Source organism: Lampetra planeri, chromosome 23 (assembly GCF_965212315.1).
Source record: "Lampetra planeri chromosome 23, kcLamPlan1.2.h2, whole genome shotgun sequence".
Taxonomy (NCBI): domain Eukaryota; kingdom Metazoa; phylum Chordata; class Hyperoartia; order Petromyzontiformes; family Petromyzontidae; genus Lampetra; species Lampetra planeri.
The window spans coordinates 7,018,025-7,037,033 of NC_136129.1; the positions used below are offsets into that span (position 1 = coordinate 7,018,025).

Here is a 19,009-nt window from a genome sequence, read left to right on the forward strand (position 1 = left end):
TTTGGACGATTTTGACCCCCCCCTCGTCGCACATGGTCACAAAAAGTCAAACCCCCCTCAAATATGATGTCACAAAGCTCTGCCCCCCCCAAAACCATATTTCCATTTTGAAAATAAAACATGCTTCAGTGATGTGCGTATTTAATGTGGCGCTGCAGTCTGATGTTGTAGGAGTGTTGTTATAACAATTCTATATTTATTTAAAGTTGCGCATTTTGATGTGACGTCACATTTCTCACCCCCCCCCCCTCGTCACACATAGTCACAAATGTCTGACCCCCCTCTCTAGGTGCGTAACGTCATTTATGGACGGCCCCTTGCCCCTATTGAAACGGCTGTACGCCGTATGGACCTGAAAACTCAATTTGGCTGTACCAAGAGTACGGGGTATAAACCGTGCGGGTTGACGCGGTGTGTGAGAAACAAAAATAAGGTTTGAGCGAATGTGGTGGGATCGGTGCATGCGGCAGACGGTTTGTGGTGGAGGGGGTGGTGGGTGAAGGGGGTGGTGGGTGGAGGGTGGGGGTGGTGGGTGGAGGGGGTGTAGGGTGGAGGGTGGGGGTGGTGGGTGGAGGGGGTGGAGGGTGGAGGGTTGGGGTGGAGGGTGGGGGGTTTGGGGCAGGGGTGGGTAAAGGAGGTGGTGGAGGGGGTGGGTGGAGGAGGTGGTGGGTGGAGGAGGGGAGGGGCGGGGGTGGGTGGAGGGGAGTGGAGGGGAGGGGGTGGGTGGAGGAGGGGAGGGGAGGGGCGGGGTGGGTGGAGGGGGAGAGGGGCGGGGTGGGTGGAGGGTGAGGGGCGGGGTGGGTAGAGGGGGTGGAGGGGGTGGGGGTCAGTGCCGCAGCATCGCGCGCGCCGGCGGCGGCGGTGGGGGTCGTGGGGGACGAGGCGAGGAGCGGCAAGAGAGGCCCCCGGGGGCTGGGTGGGTGAAGAGAAGGAGGAGAAGGAGGGGGGTGGAAAGCGAAGACGGACCAACTGCGACGGGTCACGAGCCTGGAAGATTAAATTGTAAAGATACTAAACAACAACAAGGGGCGGAGGAGGGTAAAATAGAGGGGGGAGTAGGTGAAGGCGAGAGAGGGCAAGGCGAGGAGGAGGAATGCCCATGGACTACACGTAGCGGGGAGCCGCGCTCGGCGCAAACCCCTCGCGCCCTCAGGTAAGAGAGAGAGAAGAAGAATAAAACAACATTTACTCACTTAACCACCGCGCGGACATCGAGAGCAATCTTAACAATTATAACAGGGCGCCGCTTGGAACAAAGTTGTGCGAATTTATAAATGAGGAGAGAGCGAGAGACAGACAGAGAGGGAGAGATACCGGGGCTGATGCCGAGCATGAAGGATGAGGAGAGAGATGAGGAGAGAGAGACGGGGAGAGGCAGGGAGGACTGCGCGCTCTGATGTCGAACTTTGCGTCGTCTCTTTCGGACGGCGACTTAACGCGAACGTTTAAGTGAAGAGGCATTGGAGCCTAGATGATGATGTGGCGGTGGTGGCGGTGGTGGTGGGGTGGTTTCCTCGCTCCGCCGTGGCGATTTGACGTAGCGACGTTGTTTGCTCGGCTTTCAACGCGACATTTATTGCGAGCGAGCGCAGTTGAGGCCTTCACCCCCCCCCCGCGAGCCCCCCGTGCTCGGCTAGCGGAGCTGCGGCCCGAGGAGCTCTCTGACCCGGCCAGAGCAACCAGCCGAGGGCGGGGTGGCTCGGGAAGGCGATGTTGAGTGTTTAAGGCGGTGGTAACGAATGATAATGAAATCATATTAATGGTAATTATTACGATGATGATGATGGTAATAATCGCTTTGATGACAAAGTTAAGGCGCTAAATACAATACGTTAAATAATTTAAATAAAACGTTACATTGTGGAACTCTTTTAACCCCGATGTTTGGCATTACAATTTTTGTAAAGTTTTTTATTGTATTGAAAATGTATTTACGTTTTAATGTCGTCGCTTGTTCGCATTGCCATTTAATTTGAATTCTATTCGCGTGAAATGGCACGCTTGCTTCGTCGCATTTTCCCTTTAAATTACTATTCTACGCGCGTATGACGCGCTGTGCGATCGGGTGGTGGTCAAAAAGTTGTGAGAACGATAAAAAAAATCGACAAATAAATTGGAGCTCCAATTAATTAACGTATCGACTCGGAGCACAATCGCGCACAATATTAGTGCATTATAAGGGGTGGGGCATTTTAACTTAATATAATAGTTGTGAAACCGTGTTTTGAAAATAAATATCCCCTAAAAACCTGTTGACCGCGTCACAGAGTATACCGTCGTGGAATTATATACATACTGGAGTGGATATGGTGTTTACTTAATTATATTTGTTTGCTGATTGTTTTTAATTTAAAGCATAGCCTTTTCCCGAAACCTTTGCCGTTCACAAGTTCTCCAGCTAGTTACAACAGTGGCTGGCATTGTAACGATTGTAATTATATGCTTTATGTTGTGCCTAAATGCGAATAGAGTTTACACGTTACATTTGACAACACCGTTCATAGCGTCTCCGTGGAGGACATCGGAGGACAGTGCAACAAAATCCAATGTTGCACTGAACTTCTATGCGTCTTAAGCCCCCACGACCGCATCGCATGGGAGGACCTCATCCAGCAGTAAATTGACGGGTTAACTTAATCACTCCAGCCACTGGAGGCTGCTACATTCACAACAATGTCAACAAAAAATATTCTCGCTGCATGACCCAGCATTTAATCGTGCGGTATCATAGAGGTGTAATATGTACACTGTTGATGCCGCCACGGAGTAATGGTTAGCACACACAAATTTTGCAATCCGGAGATCACTGGTTGAAAATTTAGGAAAAGTTTATTACATCTCCCTCTACCACTTGACACCCAGCAGTATGAATGGGGCTACGCCACGGTCGTTTGGCTTTTGGCAGGTCACGTATCTGGTGATAAAGTAAATGTACAAAGTCGCACATCTTTCGAGACGTCTCCCCAGCATGGAAAACTTTTCCAAATACTCTTTAGAGGGTTTCTCTGTGGCTCCCTCTCGTGAAAGCCTTTCCACCGGTCGTGACATGAGCAAATCATTGCAGGGCTGCACCTTAATTGTACACTGTATAAAATACATTGCAATGTGGTTATTCACTGCAGGTATTAGAGCATTTAGGTGCGTTGTGTTTTATCACACTGTTTGTGTGTGTGTGCGCGTGGAGACAACAATGGCCACGCTGGGCAGTGAGGTCCTGTACGACACGCGGGGCCATGGCGGCGTCTCTGTGAGGCTGACCCGCGCCAGGGTCAGCAGCTGCTGCTCGGGCGACTCGGCCTCGCGACCCGGAGGGCGCCTCCACCGACGCCACCGACGCCACCGCCTGCCCCAGCTGTTTGAGCGTGCCGCCGCCAGCTGGTGGAACCCCAAGTTCGACTCCCTGGAGCTGGAGGCGGCGTGCGAGCAACGCTGCTACCCGCAGACTCGCCGTCGCTTCCGCTATGCCCTGGCCTACGCGTCGGCCGCGTGCCTCCTTCGTGCCCTTACGTACGCGTTGGACTGGGACGCACGCAGGGCGGCGCGCCTCGCCCCCGCGCTCTCCTTCCTGCTGCTGTGCGCCGGGCTGATGGCGCTCACCTTCTTGCGTGCGTATGAGCGGCGGCGCGCCGTGCGCGAAGCGCTCGCCGTGCTCCTCTTCGTGGCTCTGGCTGGTGCCTCCCTGGCGATGGCGGCGGCGCTCGTGCCCACCCGTCCGTTCCTGCCGCCGGACCTGACGCCCGTGGGCAGCTTCGCGGTGTGCGTCGAGGTGCTGCTGCTGCTGTACACGGCCATGCCACTGCCGTTGTATGCGTGCGCGCTGCTCGGGCTCTCCTACTCGGTGCTGTTTGAGGTGGTCGGGCAGCTCTGGAGCACGGGGCTGCTGCTCCCCAACGTCAGTGAAGGTTGGCTGTCACGGGCCCACACGGAGGTGCTGGCAGTCACGGTGGTGGGGAAGGCGTTCCTGCACTTGTGCATCCACGCCATAGGTATCCACATCTTCATTATGTCGCAGGTGCGCTCGCGCAGCACCTTCCTCAAGGTGGGCCAGTCCATCATCCACGGCAAGGAGCTGGAGGTAGAGAAGGCGCTCAAGGAGAAGATGATTCACGCCGTGATGCCTCGCATGATTGCTGATGAACTACTGCGGCAGCAGGGGGACGACGACTCCGAGGTGTCACCCCGGCGCTGTGTCGCCCCTGGCTGCCCGGTCGCCGCCGCTTCTGCAGCGGCAGCAGCAGCAAATTCCTCGGCGTCGGCGCCGACAACCGCTAGCAACCCCGGTCCTCGCAAGAAGAAGAAGGGCTCTATTCCACGGGAGCAGCTGCCCTTCCGCCCGTTTACCATGAAGCGCATGAGCGAGGTGAGCGTGCTCTTCGCTGACATCGTCGGCTTCACCAAGATGAGCGCCAACAAGTCGGCGGCGACGCTCGTGCGCCTCCTCAACGATCTGTTCGGCCGGTTCGACAAGCTGTGCGAAGTGACGGGCTGCGAGAAGATCAGCACGCTCGGGGACTGCTACTACTGCGTGGCGGGCTGCCCCGAGCCGCGAACCGACCACGCCGCTTGCTGCGTTGAGATGGGCCTCGGCATGATTGCTGCCATCGAGCAGTTCTGCCGCGACAACCGCGAGACGGTGGACATGCGTGTGGGCGTGCACACGGGCACCGTGCTGTGCGGCATCCTGGGCATGAAGCGCTTCAAGTTCGACGTGCTCTCCAACGACGTGAACCTCGCCAACATGATGGAGCAGCTGGGCGTCGCGGGCAAGGTGCACGTGTCGGAGGCCACGGCGCTGTGCCTGGACGAGCGCTACACCATGGAGGACGGGCGGCTCTTCGAGCGCATCGGCCCCAATGCGGTGCTCGCAGAGCAGCTGAAAGGTAAGGGCTGGCGCCATGGCCCTCGTCCTACTTTTGCTTTCATTCTCACGGTCGATCGCTTGCCTGTTTTTGTAGCTTTCAATCTCAACTGTTCATGCAAGTTTCGATTTAAAGCTTTCGTGACTGCAGGGATTCATCTTCTTGGTTCTTTCGGTAAAGTCACGTAGAAGGGAAATAATAAAAATAAAACACAATAAAATAAATCTCACGACGTTTCGGCCACAACGCAAGCAGCCGTCTTCAGGTGAAGAACAGGTCTGTCGGAAAGACAGTGTGGGCGAAACGTCGTGAGAATTATTTTATTGTGTTTTATTTTTATTATTGTATTATTTTCCTTCTATGTGACTTTACCGAAAGAACCAAGAAGATGTTCATGCAAGGTTTCTTTTTCATTGTGGTCGCTGAGCATAAGCCCAAATGCCCCAAAAAGGCATGCAGCCAGCAACAAATGGGTGTTACCGAATTGTAGCAGATAAGAGTGAATGTGGATTGAGCAAAGTTGTAACATAAGAGGCTATGGGAAGGTATTTCAAAGTCGAACAGTGCGAGGAAATAAGCGGACAGAGAGACGTGTTGTGACCTGCAGTGTGGTCTTTGAACACAGTATGGATGAGATGAAACGGTGGGTCGGTTAGACCCAAGTCCTCGACATGAGTGGAGAATTCGATGAGTGACGTTCATGGGAACGGCAACCGTGATCGTGCAAGAGAATACGTTATTTGTTTGAATGCGATTTGATGGAATGCAAGGGTTTCATGGTTCGAATATAACATGTTCTTTCACGTTGCATGGGTTTGCCTGATGTAATTTGGATATTAATAGCCCATGTGACGTCATTCTCAAGTGTAGGTTATTGTGTGCAGGTGTCATGGCCCAATATCCTAAACCGCAGGTAATAAAATGGAAACAATTGGTGATTGTTCTCTCGTAATGCACTTGACAGAGTGAGAAGTCTCTTTGCTGAGCTAGGATGGAGGCTAATCGTAGGCTTGGAATAGCCACAATAGTTCAAATACTAGAAGCCGGTATTGATTGATGTGGGAAAACCGTTGCTTAATATTCATACACATACATATTCGAATGTATAAAATCCCATCATAAAACTGAAATTATTTATTGTTTATGAAAGTTATGTACGCAGCACAAATAAATAAAAACATTAAGTGTTTAGGGCGAACATAAAATACAAATGCATATACATAAAGTAGGTTGAATGAGTCATAACAAACAGACACACAAAACTTGATTGAAAACAGTGGTAGCTGGGCGACTTCTTTACACGATGCCCGTGTAAGGATCTAAGCCATTGCCACTGAGGCCCTGACTCAAATATGAGGTTTAAATGCTAGTTAAGGCAGTTGAAACTCCGTGTGTTTCTTTCATTTATTTCTGTAGCCTCCTTCCGAACTATGTGCTTAGTTGAGTGCCATACAAATGAATTTACAATCTGGTAAAGTTTGCATGCTTCCAATTCTTTAAAACTATGTAACCAGTGTTTCAGAGTAAAACCATCAACTCAACACAGGCAGGTGGCCCTTCCTGAAGTTGCTGAGGCTAGTAAGGAACAAAAAAAGCTGTTGACCTTAGGTGAACGCTCGGATGCTTTGAGCCACTGTTCTCATCAAGAGCTCCGTGTTTGTACATCCAGTGACGCTGGTTCAAGTCCAATGTGCAGTGCTCGATTAACTGCCGTGAATGCCTGTACAGTAAAGACAAGGAGAGATGTCCTCTTTGAAGCCCTTACTAAATGGTGAAATCCTGACAAAGGCTGTTGCCTTGAAAGAGAGGGCTGTGTCTGTGTCCATGGAATGAATCGGTACTGCTTAGGTTGCTGGGCTTAAATCTTGCACTCCCAAAGCAAGGAAATAATAATATTTTCTCATCAGTCGTGTTACCAATGACTGGTTTGCAGCAAAACAACCCATCCTAAAATGTAGATTTTCTCACAAACTGACCATATCCCGTTGGCCGTACAGAAACAGGCCTTGGAGCAAGCGAAACACATTTTTTGCTTCCTCAAGTAAGTGGGGATCCCTGCAGAGCAGCTAAGAGAAATTACTGAAGAGTTGCTTGGAAAACTCCAGTGCACACGCAAAGCAGGCCTCGTTTTTGGTTGGCTCAGAGTCGCTCGGCTATTGCAAAAGGGGCTTCTGAAAGCGGAATCGCACGTTGCTTTGTAATCTGGCTGCCGCGTGTTGGCATATTCTTTTTTTAAAAGCCAAATATAAAATAACATTTTAAAAAATTCAGCCAATTGCACCTGGTAGGTCTTTCTTTCCAGGACAGGCAACACTAAGCTATTTGTTGTCTGTACGGGATGACTATTTTAAAAAACAATTGCAAATAGTTTATGAGGATCTGTGCTTGATCAAAAGTGGCAGGACATGTCAGTTGTTGTCGTCTATGTTTCCCATGATGGTTGGCTTGAGCTATTACTCTTCAGTTAGACCAGCTGTGCTGGGGGTGGGTGGGTGGAAGAGCAGGATTCACATGAAGATTAAAACACGGACGTTTTGTGCAAATACAGTACAGGATACAATCCCTCCCCCCTTCAACGATTCAAGTTCATCGGGCTGTGTTGTGTTTTTCTTAAAATGGCCGTTCGCAATAAAAAAAAACACGCTGTGAAATGCAGTTGGAAGACAGCGCAAGATTGTGTTGCTGGTGACGCCTGTCAATCGGTGTCACGCGCGCGTTTCCTGTGCTCGAGGTCATTGGCGGATTGTTGTCCTCCAAAATGGGTCGTAAAAGCGGCCGTGTGTCTCTTGACTCTCCGCTCACTTCCGTTTGATTGGTTGGATTTCGGTCCGTGCATTTGGTTGAGCACGGATCGTCCACCACGTGTGCAGCTCCTCAGTCGTTCACTCATGATGATCACCACCACCACCAGTAACCCTGTTCATGGGCATCGGCTCGCAGCCTTTGTTCGTTTGGTGGTGCCAGTGCGAGATAGGTATTTGAACACGTATAATTGAGACCACGGGGAAAGAATACTATACATTATTTGAACCACGGGGGTACGAAACATGGTATCGCAATATGACACCGCCCGGCAAACACCCCCCTTGCCCGGTTACGGTTAGCATTACAAACTAAACTACCACCAATATAATTTTCTGACTCCGGGGTCAGGACTCTACGTGTGTCAACGTAGTATCTCGGACCAGTACATTTGCACATTTGGACATGCACCCTGCTAGTCCTCCTTGATTCAATGTCTAGTTCAGCTCTGTGATTGTTGAGCATTTTGTCGGTCTCTGGAAGCCTAAGAATCCGCTTCTGTGAAGCGCGCGAGTCAATTGCAGCCAGACGTTACAATTCACGGAGTAATTATTCCGAGTATTTTCACGAGAGCGACTGTAATTGTGTCATTACAGAGTGTGGACTAATTGGTAATGGGCAATGCAATTGCGATTATGCAGGCTTTCTTTGCGTTTGGGAATGGCCGTTGTTCTGTAATTACGTGCATTGCAGCAATTATGCATCTCATACTTAATGTTGGATGTAAATGCTTTCTCGCCCTGCCATAGGTCACGCTCTCGTTAAGCCACGATGACTATTTTGGTAACGCTGGAGTGTGGAATTAAAATGTTAAAGAGCATTTTGAATAACCCGATTATTAATAACAACGAGCCGTTGTGTCATTTCCATGACCGTGTTTTTGCGATTGGCTGTGTTACACCGTGTAGCGGGCTTCGGCACGACACTGGCCGTGTGCCAGAGGTCGCAACCGGGTACCCGATACCCGTACCCTACCCGATACCCGGCTACCCGTACCCGGCCGGGTACGGGTACCCGGCCGGGTACGGGTACCCGTTTGCGACCCTGGTGCGTCCGGGTACGGGTAGGCCGTGAGTCACTGGTGAGTAACCGTTTGTCACTCATTTCCCAACGTCTTGTCTCTTCTCACAATTCAAGTTCCTAGAATCAATCCACCCGCGCCTGCAACATGGCTTCATCCCAGAGGTTGCAATCAGGTACCCGATACCCGTACCCTACCCGATTCCCGGCCGGGTAGGGGTAGGGTACGGGTACGGCCGGGTACGGGTACCCGTTTGCGACCCTGGTGCGGCCGGGTACGGGTAAGGAATCAAAACCCGTTTGCGACCTCTGCCGTGTGCCTTCCGAGTGTAACGCACTCAACTTGTAATCTCGCTTGCCACCACAATTCGCATTCTAGAAGAATCACGCCACTTGCTCTCTGGTGCACCCAGTTCTCTTCTCGCCTTTCGTGGATCAGTAAGTGTAATCCATCGGTAATGTTTCCGTAACAAACTCGTGATATTTTTTGTAATTAATATTTGATTTTCATGGAAGTGTCCGTAAAGGTATCATCTATCATATTATTGGTTCTTTCGGTAAAGTCACGTAGAAGGGAAAAACTTTACCGAAAGAACCAAGAATATGAATCCCTGCAGTCACGAAAGCTTTAAATCAAGATGTATCATCTATCGTTAAAGAATCAAAAATGGACGGCAAGTTTGAACTGCATCCCAGATATCTTTTCAGCATTCCTGACATACTTTACTTTTGTAAACCGACATGTATTCGTGAGCGAAGCATTTATAATAATCGTGCCAGAGATGTCGGGACGCTAGAATCTTGATATGACGTCCGTCGCCAATACCACAGCAGACGCGTGGAGGTTTAGAGGGATGAATCTCGTACGATTAAACCTTCTTGCTACAAGCGTGTGTGTGTGTCAGAGGTCGCAAACGGGTTTTGATTCCTTACCCGTACCCGGCCGCACCAGGGTCGCAAATGGGTACCCGTACCCGTACCCGGCCGGGTACGGGTAGCCGTTCCCTACCCGTACCCGTACCCTACCCGAAATGAGTGACAAACGGTTACTCACCAGTGACTCACGGCCTACCCGTACCCGTACCCGGCCGGGTACGGGTAGCCGGGTATCGGGTAGGGTACGGGTATCGGGTACCCGGTTGCGACCTCTGGTGTGTGTGCACATCGCTTTTTTTCCAACCTAGCTAAAACCGTTGTCACCATTTGTTATTCTCTGATAATGGATGATTCCATTATGAGCACCCTGTAGGTTACACGTGTCACTTGTGCGTAAGCAGTCTTGTATCAGTCGTGAAGCTTCTTCACGTTAAATTAATTTGAAAAGCTTGGACCCACGTGGCTTTAGAGGTGTTTTGGGCTTAGAGCTGTTTATATTTAGTGACGAGTGTGTGCGTTTGTGGTGGTAAATGGATAATGTTATTATTCATTATTGTACACGCGGGAGACTTGCGTTTATGTAGCTATAGTAGACATTGCAGCAATGTCTTCCCAGTAGTATTTTTGAAAAATTATAGACAGTATACAGGAATGTGTAGTATGTAACCTGTAGTTTAAAAACAGCGTCATCAAATATATTGTTTTGACCTTTTCTTAAAAAAAGACAAAAATCATTAACCGTATGCATTAGCACTTAATATGTGTGTGTGTATACGTGCTGAATTTACTCACTCGTCATGTCTACTGTTGTATGTTACATATTTATCTTGAAGCCCACTGTGCAGCCTTCTTATTAGGTTCTCCCATTATTCTGGAAATAGCTTCGGTGTCATCATCTTGAAACGAAGATGGTAGGGAATGAAAGAGAACAAGATCATTGTCTGTAGTTGACTTCCATAGCTTGTTATGACCGTCCACCAGATAATGTGAAATAGCTAATGTTCTAACCATTTTAATTTCATCGTTTTGTTTCGCCAAATATTTTAACAAGCATTGTGCAGTTAATTCGCAAACACATAAACTAAACTAAAACTAATGTTTTTGTATTTTAGCAGGTAAGGCCCACTGGGCTATATTGCTCTTTTTCAGAAGCGGCCCGACCACAAATGATAGCTCAACAAGGTGGCTTATCATGTGGATTTTTTATCAGCCAAATACTCTAAAAGCACGTTTCTTGATGTGGAGGGAAAAACCGAAGGACCCAGAGAAAAATCCACACAACCACGGGGAAAATATGCAAACTCCAAATATGCAGGCGTCAGTGTCAGGATTAAACCCACGACTACCTACATAGCAGGTGAGGGAATTAACATCTTGTCAGAGGTGATGAAAACGGAAAACACATCAGAATATTTATACCCAGGATAGTTGTTGAAGGTAGATCGGAATACAATTAACAAATAAGAGGCAGATAAGATCACATTGAAGTTCCTTTGGAAAACTGAACTTCATGAAAAGCAATGTAACTGTGCAGATTGGCATGCTTCGAGTTACAGGGGAAGAGAAGAAAAGGACAACCTTGGATTTGAGAACATATGCAAAATAAAGACATCATATTGTGAAATAAAATAAGTTTGCTCGGGCAGGACCCGTTACTAGAAGGAATGGTGGCTGGTGGTCGAGACTGAAGGGGGAAATGCAACCGAGATAAACATCAGCCGTGGAGATGGAGCAATAAAATCGCCTCGTGTGCAGGTGCTAGAGGGCTTCTTATTGTATCGCAAGACCATGAGAGAAGGTGACAGCGTGCGGGATGTCCTTCATCCACCCGTGGTTAGATCATGGCCGATTAAGATGGTGTGTACTGTGCATTTAAATACGTACCTAATCACTGCAATGTGCACAATATGGCTAATTGAAAGTGCATGTATTGGTGTATGTGCAACTATTTTGTTATGAAAGCGGTTCATTATAAATAAACAACTTAAGTTGTTTTTTGTTTATTAGAGCCGTGCTTACATCCTCTTGGCCGACCAATCGTGCTTGCTCACGCTTGTGCCCCCGGGCTCTTCATCACGACGTTCCAGGTGCCGTCCTCGCCGTTGTATTTTCAGTAATTAGCGTGTTTGGGCATTCGCTCGTCTTTTCGAAGCGATTGCATCATCATCCAGATACAACCATAGGAAGTCGTTTCCTCGCCCGCCGACACTTGAGCAGAATAAGAAAACATGTTGCAGAGATTGTTTGGCTTAACACAAGTGCATTGCAGTGATTTGGATACCTAAAGTGTGTAATAGTAGATTAGGTTTTTACAAAGAAAAAGCTCTTTACAGAGAAGTGGAATGTCAAGCGCATGTATTATTTTGGTTCGGCAATTAAAATTAATCTAATTAGTCCCTGATCAAGTTGTGGAAGGAAATGTTCGTTTCGGTGTTCCTTTAAATGCTCTTTTATATCCTCTGACTTGGGCATCGAATTACTTAAGTGTAATTCTATATTTTTGAATCTTCCAGATCTTGTGTTTTTTAAATGATGCATACAAAATAGAAATAATGCTTTTTCCGAAATCCCACATTTCAGTCTGGGTTTTTAGTATAACTTACCAGGTAAAAGCCATAAAAAACTGTTGCAGAGAGAAACGTATTCAGTCTGTGGCTTCAGCCCAGCATCTAACTCAAGTTCGTTGACATGTGCATTGGTCTCCTGAGCCATCCAGCTGCCTCCATTATTGTTTTATTATCATTAATAAAGACCAAATGGCTGAAATGTACTCCCGTATAACAGACTATAACCCACATCCGAGCCTCTTTTTTTCCAGGCTCCCAGTGGAGGTCCCGTGCTTTCCCAGATTCGCCCCTGAGGCTTTGTATTTGCTGCCTGCGATTGCGATCGGTAAACAGAACAATATGGGCGATGTGGCCAGGGTTTCCTGGCATTCCTGGGCCGTTCCCTCAGCGGGCACAGCTGCCAAGCCCGCTGCCTCTTCACATCAAAGGGCCTCCAGCGTAGTGGCGCCGCGGCGTGCATGCGCTCGCCTTCTTCCCTCTCCACGGCGAAGGGGGGTCGCCTGACACCCAACGCGGCGCACAGCGGCGGCACGCTTCTCGGCCATGGCCAGGTTCACTCCGGCAGAGAAGGGGCGGGTGAGGGGAGGAGAGGTGCGGGTGTGCCAATCGGCTCGTGTCTCTGCCGGGTGCAGCGCTCTTGTAACCACGTGCCCTGTAGTGTAATGCACAATGCAGTCGCGCAGCCACCCTGAGTGTCTTGGGTGACCCGACACCCTCAAAATGTTTATGTTTGGTTCAGAGTCGCCCATGCAATTTTGTGCTGCTGGCAAAAAGTAAAATTGCTTTCGCGACCAATATTATTCATGATGAGGTTTGTCGGGTTTAGGTCGCGTGAATGTTAATCTGTCATACACTCACCTCCACCCGACAATAGGACAGGCTCAACTTATAAAGTGTAGCCTAATCCCTGGTGCAATGGCCACAGACATGGGGGGGGGGGGGGCGGGCATGGTGGATCACACAGAGATTTGACCTGTCATGGGCCTTCCCCTGAGGAAGTCTTTTGTCAGTTAGTTCTTACTAGCGGGAAGACTTTGCTGTTATTTCCTGGATTTTTCTGTTGCGTGTAGTCACTTTAAGATGTTTCTTGTTCATGTTTTTGTTTGTCGTGGTTGCACCCGAGTCAAGAGCCGCATGGCTCACAAGACTATACCTAATAAATGAACTGAAATTAATGAAAAAAACAATACATCGATTTGTTGAGTCTAAACAACAGTGTCAGCCAAGGGAGGGAAGCGTGTCCAAGAGAACGTTCGCCGTGGAGATGGAGCAATGAAATCGGCTCATCTGCAAGTAATATTGTGTGACTGCAAGAGAGATGGGGACAGCCTTTATCCAGCAATGGTTTGGTCATGGCCGCTGATAATAATAATGATGATAATGTTCAAGACAGAACCCAGTCTTTTGTTGGGGCGTCTTCGTTTGACTCCCTGAGCCTTGGGCATTGCCGTGGAATGCTTAGAACCCCCCACGGAGCGAGTGATGATCGTGCCTTTGCGAGGCATCGTGTGATAACGGTGGGGTCCGCACCACACCCATATCCTGTTTTGGGAGCCTTCGCTGCCACTTGCAGGGCTGAGCCCCCGACCCCGGTACTGTACAACGTGTCTGCCGGCAAGAGCAAGCCGCGCAAGCCAAGGCGGTCAGCGAGCCTCCCTCCCTCTCTCTCTAGGGGCATTATTTTGTGGGTTTGCATGAAAGAAAATAAACTGGTTTAGTGCAACCGTTGCCACGGAACCACTCGTGTGCAATGGAATAATCCACCGTCTCGCAATAATCTCCCGAGCAAGGTTATAGCAACCTGTAGCTGTAGCGCCTTTGTCATATTTGAATCGGTGTTGGGACAGATGAACGTTTTTAAACAGTGTTGGGACAGATCAAAGGTAAACCGTTTTGGGACAGATCAATGGTTAAATGGGTGACCAGCAGGGGAAAATAAATAATGTCTCTGTAGGAAGTGGTGGTTCTTGCTCAGCAGGGATGTATTGTCAGACAGCATAGCAGTTGGGTCGCATGTCACAGATAAAAAAAGTATTTAAAACACTCCACATTCCTCAATAACACGTCCTTAACAAGAAAAAGTATATGAAAGGTGACGTGTGGGGCAATGCCCTTTCTTCACAGCACATGAAGAAGGACCGTTGCCTAAAACGTTGCCTATTATATGCTTATTCATTTCAATGATAATAATAAGGCTTGTTGTGGCACCCACTGGCAATGCAGTATCACCAAATAATTGTTGATTTTTGTAACCGGCTTGGCTGTTTTAAATCCCAGTGGTACGCGCTAAATTCTTTGAAGCTGGTCTGTCTCCGGCAGTTTTCTACATTGGCAGGTGCCCCTTAAAATAAAAAGTAATTCTCACCAGGCTGTATACGTTTTATAGCCTCTCCCATCGGCCGCTGTACAGCAGTGTCCTGCAAAAATAGGTGGCGGATGCACCGTACTCCGTATATATACAATGGGGTTTTTATTGGGATTCCATAAAAATTTAGGGGGAAATATAGAGGAAGAAATTTAAAATCTCTTCTCTGGAAGCTCAAGAATTGAACAGCATGAAAAAACAACCCCCCCCCCCCCCATTTGCCACATTGTAGTCAGCTGCGTCTCCGCACCACGCATAAAATGTCATCATGCGCCAGGCAGGCATCCCCACTTTTCCGTACTCCACTGTGCAGAAACGAACTTGCTTTGCAGTTTATTTGCGATTTTTCACTGAGTGTCGTGCTATTTTGCCCTTCATGAAGGCTTTTTTTGCGTTGAAATAATATTAAAAAGCAATCACAATAATAATTGCAAGTTGTGAATGGGCTAATTCTGATCCTCATGCAAATAACATGGTTTTTATTTATTAAAAAAACGGATATATACCCGGGGGGCAAACTCACCCCCTGGATTAGCACGGCATTTCAAGGACCCGCCAACTCTCTTCATGTCGCACACGCCGAACGCCAGCGGTGTTGTGCGCGAAGATTGACGGTGGAACATCCCTATGTCGTAATCTAGAATTGCCACGACTGCATAGTTTTGGTTCTGGCGTCTTTCCACCGAGGCCCACGAAAGGAAGTAATGTTTTTGCGACCACCCCCGCCCCCCCCCCCGTGCGCCGTCCGTAAATATTTGGATGTTTTGTGCGACGCGGGATGCCTGAGCACGCGCCCCTCGGATGCGAGACTCCATTAAGTGGCTGGACCTTGGCTGCCGGTTGTAGTTTATTTACAAGGGGAATTCTGTGGTTTTTTTGCTCCACTTCCCTGGGACAGGCGCATAGCGGCCCAATGGCAAAAAAACACTTTCGAGCCACTGGCAAACAAATGAAGCCCACCTGTCATGGTACTAAAATATCTCTATTGTTCACCGGGACTGCGAAAAGACGTGTGTATTGCACAGTACGCAAATATACACTTGGCCTCGGCGTGCTGTTTGTCTTAATTGGGTGCACGAGAACAGTACTTACCCTGACAACTCTTAACAAAGATGCAACGTGTAGTTTTTTTTTTACACGTAGGCTTTCGCGAACCAATATTATTCATAAGTGAATTATTTTGTACTTTGTAAACGTGACACTTTTTTTACTGTTTGGCCGTGTCGGGTGGTGGAGGGTCACGACACATTTATAAATAACGCGATCTAACCCAAAAACCTTTATTATGGACGTGTGTTTTGCTTGTATATTGAGTACAATGAGAACCAGATTATATTTCTCGTACTGTATGTCCTGTATATATATCCATATGTTATGTACTTTATGTATGTATGTGCGAGTATTTACCGTGTGCACATGTACGTAAAATGTTCACAATCAGAAACTGTTCTTCATTGCACTGACATTACCTTCTTGTCTCGTGAATAATGTGTACAAGTATACGCGCATGCAGTGTTTATTATGCATGTATGCTCGCTTATGTTTGTCCATTGCGCATGCAGCATGCACTGCAGTACGGTAATATTCGTGTGTGTGTGTCTGTGTGCATGTGCTAGTGACTCAACAAAATCACCATACTCTTTGGTGCTTTCGGTAAAGTCACGTAGAACCAAAGAGTATGGATTCCCGCAGTCACGAAAGCTTCAAATCAAGAATAAAATCACTCTTGGTTGTTTTTTTTCGAGAACGGGAAACATTTAAGAGGCCACGTGTTTCCTTCTACACGGTTCTTACGGTTGGATGCAACCAGGTGTCTTGCTCAATAAAGCCGACTTGGAACAGAAACGTATCTGATTGCAATATAACGGGATGTAGAAACATTTTGACACTTGGGCACTTTCCCTGGTCGATTGTGGGCCACGGCACGCTCCAAATCCTTGAAAGGGCTGCTGTTTGTAAACAATTCCTCTCTCTCAAGCTTGTGTGCGCTCGAGTGACATCACCTGTCATAACATCACGATTTCTAAAGTCAGATCAATCAATTAAAATGCACGTTTTGTGAGCTCGTGAAACTGACCGTGCAGCAATTTCCCCTGCGAGCAAGGGCGCAGAAGTTGACTGCGTCTCACTCGCGCGCCGTTTGCCAATGCCTCTCTTAGGCGCCCATAACCGAAAAGAACAAGGCTGGCATGCGGCTTTGCCACGTGAGATTTTGAGGAAAGCACAACCTCCTCTTTATGATTTCGTGGTGGTGCTGCAGACCTTTCCAACTTGTTCTCGGGTTGTACCGCGTGCTGTCAAAGTGCGAATATTCTCAACATTCCCCTCCACACTGGGAGCTTCTTCACACACCGTGCCGAACAATGCGCGGTACATCCCGAATACACGTCGCCCTCTTATTGAAAAATACTCGTGCTTTGTGTGTGTGTGAGCGCACATGTATGTATTCCTGTGGCTTTGTGAACGTGTGTGTATTCATTCATGCATGGCTAAAGTGTGCACGTAAGTTTATTATAGCAAAAGTAAATGATTAAAATCGAACGAGCAAAATGTTCCAGGGTAGATGAGATTGCCATATGGAGGGCGTTGTAACAATTTAGAAAATGTCCATTAAAATGTGATTATACCCTACATTATTTTAAACGTTCAACTTAAAAGTATGTTTTTGAATTCATAAACATCAGCAGCAATATGCTAATTTGCATGAACCATGTTAAGTTGCTATTTAAATTAGAAACTTAAATATTAACTTAAGCGAGCAAATATCGAGAATAACCGAATAACCGAGCATTCATTCGCCACGAAGTGGTGGTGACGTCACCACAGCGCCTGTGCCAGGCCAGGTGCACTTTGAACCAAGCAAAACACGCACGCACACGTGCACTCGCATGCCACGCGCGCATGTTCAACACACGTCACCTGAAAACCCCTCATTTTATATTTCACCATCCACAAGTTGTCACGTCGCTCGCTGTCATGATGTTTAAAAGAAAAAACTTTAAGACGAAAGAAAGGCTTTGTGCTGTGCTTATCTCTGCGCGGCAGATGCGCGAGAGAGATAAGGGTCAGCAGATGCCTGGATGCGCGTCACTGTCCGAGCGTAAGGAGAGGCCGTGACGTGGGGACGGCCCTGACCCTCGGCACGCACACCTTCCTGTGGCCACGGGAGCTCGAGGAGTGGCTGCACGTGACGCGATCTGATAGCGCGGCCACCGATGGCTCGGCCCCAAAGCTGCCTCTTGTCGGACTTCCACTCCAGCCCGTGTTTCATCATCGTTGTTATTTTCAGTCGTGATTAGTCCCGTTGCTGGATGACGGCCTCATACCACGCCCGGTTGCCGCTCTATGTCTGGGTTCTGAAATGTAACAATTCAATTAACACCTCCATATGAGCTGATTTCATCGCTCGGTCTTCCGGGTGGACATCCTCTCAGATTCGTTTCATTCCCTTGGCTGCTGCTGCTGCTGTGCCACAGTTGTTGACCATCATCACTTTTAGCCATGACGTGTCCTGCTCAAGGTCACTTGCTCTTCTCAACAGTTTTAATTAGATCTTTGCTTTGCGCATTCATCTTTAATCTACGTGTACCTCTTTTTGTCTCAAAAAAATGAAAAGGGTGTTAGACACTCAGGTGTTTGTAGGTGGAGGTACAGCATATAGGTTACAGATAGGATTGAATGGGGCACTGCAGTGGCGAGATGTTAACTACCTCACCTGGTATTCAGGAGGAGGTGGGTTCGATCCTGACCCTAACGTCTGTATATTTGGAGTTTGCGTGTTTTCTCCCCATGGTCGCGTGGATTTTTCTCCGGGTCCTCTGGGTTTAGAGTATTTGGCTGCTGTAAATATCCACATGGCCAGGTCGCTTCTGAAAAAGAGCTTCATAGCTCAGTGGGCCTTACCTGGTTAAATTAAAAAAAGCTCATAGTTTAGTTTAGAATGATTATATTTGTGGAGTCTCCAGTGTTTTGACCTTGTACACATGGGTTTTTGCTGGTCATTCAGGTTTCCTTGCATACATGTGTAAATACAACTTTGATGTGTATTTGTCCCCAGCACAGAGGTCGCAACCGGATACCCGATACCCGTACCCTACCCGATACCCGGCTACCCGTACCTGGCCGGGTACGGGTAGCCGTTTGAGACCCTGGTGCGGCCGGGTACGGGTAGGCCTTGAGTCACTGGTGAGTCACCGTTTGTCACTCATTTCGGGTAGGGTACGGGTACCCATTTGCGACCCTGGTGCGGCCGGGTACGGGTAAGGAATCAAAACCCGTTTGCGACCTCTGCCCCAGCAGCATCCTCCTGAATTCCTTGATAGTCAGTCAACCAATCTTGAGTAAATAACTTTCATGACCTTTAAACCAACTAACAGGCCATTGAGAACACTGAAGTTTTTATTTGAGTTGTGCATAACGCTTCATGAAATATTTAATTCTATTCATGTTTTACAATTAATTTAATAATACTATCTTGCATACAAATACATTCTTCATTTCAGAATTGTATTTGAATAAAA

At 48.0% G+C, this 19,009-nt stretch overlaps 1 protein-coding gene across 1 annotated transcript in view; it reads left to right on the top strand.

The window, feature by feature from the left end:
• The first annotated feature begins 917 nt into the window (after positions 1-917).
• ADCY9 (adenylate cyclase 9) overlaps positions 918-19,009 on the top strand; it is a 76,677-nt gene continuing 58,585 nt past the window's right edge. Inside the window, exons 1-2 of the mRNA XM_078605015.1 lie at positions 918-1,153; positions 3,185-4,880. Coding sequence (XP_078461141.1) covers positions 3,191-4,880 — 1,690 coding nt within the window. The 5' untranslated portion in view covers positions 918-1,153; positions 3,185-3,190. The remainder of the gene's footprint in view (positions 1,154-3,184; positions 4,881-19,009) is intronic.